Below are 6,301 nucleotides of genomic sequence, written 5' to 3'. Positions count from 1 at the left end.
TAATTTCAGTTCGTTCAACTATTAAACAATTGAATTCATTTCCGAAAATTACCTATTTACTTATAGTTACAAATTTTTTAATACTAAACTTAGAATAAATAATAAAAATAAATGTAATGTTTCACATGTATAATATAAAGTTCTATATATTAATATAATTTATGTAATGAGTTGTAGAAATAATCCGCTCTGCGAAGAAGGTTAATATTATATAAAAAATACGAACGAGATAGAAAAATAAAAAAATGCTTTAAATATTTTTAAACAGATACACAAAATTTTTTTAATATATATTATTTTTTCTATATTAGAGATTTATTTGGAAGCAAGATTTTTGTTAAAAATTTTTTATCCAATTTTGATACCAACCCTGTTGCAAATATATTGAAATATTAAACAAGTGGCAAGGCTCTTGTTTACATTATTTTTGGTACGTCTAAAAACAGACGGTTTGCCGCTTTTTCTTATTTATTAATTTTGTATTTTGTTAATAATATATATTTATATAAATTAAGTTTTGGAAATGTTTGAAGTAGAACCAATTATAGCAGACCACAAAGACGTTATTCATGATGTAGTGTTTGATTTTTATGGTCGTCGTTTGGCCACATGTTCTAGCGATCAGACTGTTAAAGTAAGTACATTTTATCACAATATTCTACTAAAAATAAGTTTAAAAAATTAAAATGGTGTTTTCAAATCGTTTAGATATGGGATGAAGACGAACAAGGGAAGTGGACTGTTTCTAGCAGTTGGAAAGCACATTCTGGATCTATATGGCGTGTATCATGGGCGCACCCTGAATATGGGCAAGTCATAGCAACGTGTTCGTTTGATCGTACTGCATCCGTTTGGGAAGAAGTTATAGGTGAGAAAGTAGCTGCAACAATGACACCTGTAAGAAGATGGGTACGTCGTACCACACTAGTAGATTCACGTACTAGTGTATCCGATGTTGAATTTGCGCCAAAGTATTTAGGCTTGATGTTAGCGACAGCTTCAGCTGATGGTATAATACGTATATATGAAGCACCAGATATAATGAACCTTTCTCAATGGCCAGTACAACATGAAATTGCAAATAAATTACCCTTAAGTTGTCTGTCATGGAATACTTCAACATATATGTTATCATCACAGTTATTAGCGGTAATATAATATATAAATATAAATACAATTGAAGCATTTTATATTCTATTTAATATATTTTGTAGGCTGGTAGTGATGAAACAGCTACACCTACTGGCAAAGTATCTATATTCGCCTACAGTGAAAATGCACGCAAGTGTATGAAGGTGGAGACCATAAATGATATAACTGATCCAGTGACTGATCTTGCATTTGCACCTAATGCTGGACGTAGTTTTCATATGTTGGCAGTTGCTAGTAAAGATCTTTATATTGTAAATATACGTGGTGTCACGTAAGTTTTTTATAAATTTATATAATCTAAAAAATTATTATTGTTCTGTTTTAATTTGTAGCGATTCTTCTGGTAATTCCAAATTGGACATACAAACACTTAAATTTACTGATCATAATTGTCCTGTTTGGCGTGTATGTTGGAATATGTTAGCAACTATGTTGATTTCAACCGGCGATGATGGTTGTGTACGCATTTGGCGAAGTAAGATAATAAATCTTAAGTTGTTGTGTCTAGAAGAATTGTATCGAATTTTTTATTCTAGTGAATTATATGAAAAATTGGAAATGTGCTGCTGTCTTAAAAGCTGAGGGCAGCTCCCCTTCATATGAACCTTCATCGAATTCACCTACATTATCTGCATCTGCCGCTGCAACAGCAAAGTACTATAAAAAGGGATCAATAAGTAATCCTAATCAAGTTCCGTGGCATTGATAAATAATTATAAATAATATTTGTATTTTTCTTTACTCTTCAATATACTTTATAATTTGATGTTTTTGTTATATATTTTTTTAATTAAAATATTAACAAATTATTAAAATTTAATGAATTATATTTAATATTTTATTCATATAAATAGGAAATATGTAAACTTAATTATTTACTTAACGAGGTAAATAACTGGGCTTACAAAAATGCAAGAACATGTATACTTCTGTTTCCTTTCTTCTGGTATACGGATGGTTCTCCTACTGAAAATGGGAGTATGTACAGGTGTTTACGGACTGGGTTGAAAAGCACTAGATAAAAATGCAACTATTTTTCAAGCAGTTATTTATGCGATGGAAAAGTGTGTACACCTTAACCTTGAACGTAAGTATCAGAACCATTAATGGGCAAACCTAATTGATACATAGCCAGCAATAAGGCACTCAATACTCACCAGGTTGCACCATGACTGGTGATGGAATGTTTCGAAAAAAATATTCATTATACTAATCCAATGGTTTCGAATCACGTTAGAATATTAGATAATAAAGGTAATTTCTCTTCACCCATACAGAAAGATGAAGAGAAACAAATAGAGTTATTCTAGGATAATCAGCATCTAAGTAAAAATAATTGAAGAATTATTACAAGTACTCTACTAGGGCGGTATAACTCAAACTAACACCCTAATTTAAACTGGAAATTTACTCTAATGGAATTTATAGAGAAAGTGAATGCAGGAGACACAATAGATCTCTTAGTTGTAGTGCAAATTCTCCCAACATTAAATAAACTATTATTTAATATTATTCTTAAATAGTACAAATATTTACTGAAGGATAGTTATAGATGTTTGATTAAAGATAGATTTCTGAATATTATTATTCTATTTATTTCAACCGAGTCATTTACATTATATATATTATTATTCCATATCGACAAATGGATTGAGTGATATCCCCTTGTCTATGTATCCGTCTGTGGGTCTGTCCGTTAATTTCTTCATTATTGTGCAAACAATTCTGTCAGATTTTTGTGAATCAACATAAATCAAGTCCATACAAACGCATATAAATCCCCATATAAAATTGATCATGTAGTGTCCATATAAAGTAACTATTTTGTGAAGAATATTGTAATTTTGGTAAGGATCACGCTTTTCTTGTTTTTTAATATTATATATGTTTAATATTAAAAACAGATACTTTAAAACAAAACATTTGCTCGTTTTGTCTTGAATAGTTTTGGTGATGTTAGCCAGTATCATGGTGAGTGTTATTTTGTCTATTTTTGGTACTTAATTTTCATTTTAGTTTGGTTTTGGTGCTATTAGCTGTCGTCTTAGCGCATTTTTTGCGCTGTTTTTGTGGTATTGACCATACTTTCTGATGGTATTTTGTTTTTTGTTTAATTTGTTACAGATACATATTGTAAATTCAATATAAACATGTAATAACAACAATACGATACTAGTACGATACATCGCAGTAAACTACTTTTAACACTCAACACATTATTTTATTTCACTCACTGTGGAATTTCAATATAATCTAAAATAAAATAGATTAATTTATTTAATATACATTTTATATTAAAAAACTCACGAGTAACTTATCGCATCTGCATCGATAACATATTGAATTCACCTGAAATTATAATTACAATTAACAATAAATAAAGAAATTTATTTCAGTTAGTGAAAAATATACATACCTTATAAATTCACAATTTATATATTTATTTTATTGGTCGTTTAATATTTATTTTATTATATTAAATACATATAAATATTAAAACCACTACTGGCACTTATCAAAAAAACACGTTTGTAAACAACACAAGAAACGTCAAAGCATGAAAGGTTTTATAGAACAAAATACAAAGTACGGCGAATTCAAGAAATTACACCCAGGAGTATAACAGCAACAAAACACAGCAAGTACTAACAATACCAACGGGAAATGTACAGATGCGCTACAAAAAAGCTTCGGTCGTTTGAGTATAAATAAATGCGTATTGTACAAGCAAAGGCATTTGTTGGAAAATTCTTAAAGGTAGTAATACGTCTTTGTGAAACAAGGCAATAGAATCGTAGTCAAAGTGGTTTCATACATCTTGAGTAGTAGTCTTATATAAATCATGTCAAGGTAGTTACATACATCTTGATAAGAACTCTTATATAATCACGTTAAGGTAGTTCCATACATCTCGATTAGCAGTCTTGTATCACGTCAAGACAGTTCCATACATCTTGATTAGTAATCTTGTATCACGTCAAGATAGTGCCATACATTTTGATTAGTAATCGTATATAATCACGTCAAGGTAGTTCCATACATCTTGATTAGTAGTCTTGTATTGAATAACTCAATATAAAATACTAATTCTCTAGCTAACGAAGCTTTCTTCTACCACAAGAACTAACAAGAGGAGTGTCGTCTGTCGAGAGCATAAATACAACGTCTGCTCAAATTATCAAAACAAAAATTTTACAGAAATATATTGAACAAATTATTACACTAATAATATATTATAATTATATAAAAATTCTTTTTTTTTCGAATTTTCTTTTAAATAAACAAGTAAAAAACGTGTCGTTACAATATATGAACTAGATTGAGCATAGAATGCTTGAGAAAATGGAATAAAGATATTTTCTTTGCAATTGATATGAATTCAATTAATTTATTAGTGATAATGTTATGATTTAAAAATATTATTTTTAAGGTTAATTTTATTACAGAAGTTTCGAACAGCAGTGAACTACAACAACAAAAATTATTTTGTATTATTTTAATTAATTGAATTTTTGGCTAAACATACAGTTGTTTCGAGTATTGCCAAATATCCATCATCAGTGGTCTTGGATATAGTTCTTGTATTTAATTATTTGTAAATAATTTTTTAAGATGGAGTACTAGGAATCGAACTCGTGCTCTGCCAAATTTGAAGCTCAAAGTCAGCGCTCCCTAACCAACTGACCCAAAGCCGTACTTGACTTTTATGTTCGCACATTTTTATGAAGTTTTGTTACTTTGCTGTGAAAGTTTTATTAAGAAATTCACTTGCTGTGTTTATATTAGAATGAAATCATAAACCAGCTGTAGAATAATTGAATTAATTAATTATATTAATAATATGACATTTATGAGCTTATAGTGAATATTATCATTATTTCCAATTAATAGTGCCTCTTTTATTTAATTAAAACAAAAGTTAACATTTTCAAACTAAGTAAGACTTTTTATAAATAAGAACAAGAATTCGTTTTATTATTGCATAAACAATAAATTTATTCAAAACAATCTTATTTTTATTTAAAACAGTAATATGTGTGGCTTCGTAAAGTGTGGAGCTCCAATACTTATAGTTTAAGCACAAAGATAAAAATCTTTAAAACATGTGTTCTTTCAGTTCTCCTGTATGGTTGCGAAATCTGGTTTGTTATAGAAAACATACAAAGCAAGCTGAAAGTATTTGTTAACCGCTGTCTCCGCAGAATTTTACGTATCTTCTGGCGAAACAGAATATCAAATCACGATCTTTGAACCAGAACAAATGTTAGAGATGTCAATCTTGAAATTCGTGAAAGAAAATATGGATGGATCGGGCATACACTTCGAAAAGCTCCCACCGAAATTTGTTAACAGGCGTTGGTATACAATCCGCAAGGTAGTAGAGAAAGAGGCCGTCCAAAAACAACATGGAGAAGGTCAATGTTGAATGAAATGAACACCATTTTGCACCCCTTAGGAAGAAACATAAGCAACATTGCAGACATAAAGGACGTAGCGTTACAGCGCGAAAGGTGGAAGCGGCTTATAGACAGCCTATGCCCAGTATAAGAGGCTGCTCGAAATCATAGATGTCGAGCAAGGCGTATTATTATTATTATTATTATTAATATGTGTGGTCAAAAGCAAGTCGCATGAGTTTAAGGATCATCAGTCATTATATCTTTTAAGATGTTGGAATAAATATTTGAATGGAGAAAAGAAATGCAGAGTCTAACATGGTGAAAAACTATTAATTAATGTCAACGATAGAAATTAGATAAAGATGTATTTTAACAATGTTTCCGTTTATTGTTATTTTGGATTGGGTGCTTGAGGAGTTTTAATTCTCCAAATGAATATTTGCACGGGTTCTACGTTAATAATACTTCTATTATTTTTCGAAAAATTTGGTCCCATTGGCTAAATCAAGAGAATGCGGAGAGTGGGTGACTTTTTCGGCAATATAATTGTAATAAATGATAACCCTTTTTTTTTTAAAGTCCCGTTTATTTTTAACTGCAACTTATATATGGTGCATGTACCTGCTTTTTTTATAGTGCGAGGTTAATAAAATACTTTCGTTAACGTTTTAAATTTAAATACATTCGCATTCATATTTTATAATTTTGAACTAAAATTCAATTAAAATTTTTAATTATTTTTATAATAA

At 29.6% G+C, this 6,301-nt stretch overlaps 1 protein-coding gene across 1 annotated transcript; it reads left to right on the top strand.

The window, feature by feature from the left end:
* The first annotated feature begins 442 nt into the window (after positions 1–442).
* Positions 443–1,970, top strand: LOC119685074 (nucleoporin seh1). The gene is made up of 5 exons (XM_038099263.1): positions 443–634; positions 709–1,149; positions 1,215–1,423; positions 1,485–1,627; positions 1,689–1,970. The coding sequence occupies exons 1-5, from the start codon at positions 524–526 to the stop codon at positions 1,856–1,858; spliced, it is 1,074 nt and encodes a 357-aa protein (XP_037955191.1). The 5' UTR covers positions 443–523; the 3' UTR covers positions 1,859–1,970.
* Positions 1,971–6,301: the final 4,331 nt, after the last annotated feature.

The sequence above is a fragment of the Teleopsis dalmanni genome, chromosome 2 (assembly GCF_002237135.1).
Source record: "Teleopsis dalmanni isolate 2A chromosome 2, ASM223713v2, whole genome shotgun sequence".
NCBI classification, from domain to species: domain Eukaryota; kingdom Metazoa; phylum Arthropoda; class Insecta; order Diptera; family Diopsidae; genus Teleopsis; species Teleopsis dalmanni.
The sequence above is the reverse complement of the archived record's forward strand: the minus strand, read 5'-3'. Positions and strand labels throughout refer to the sequence as shown.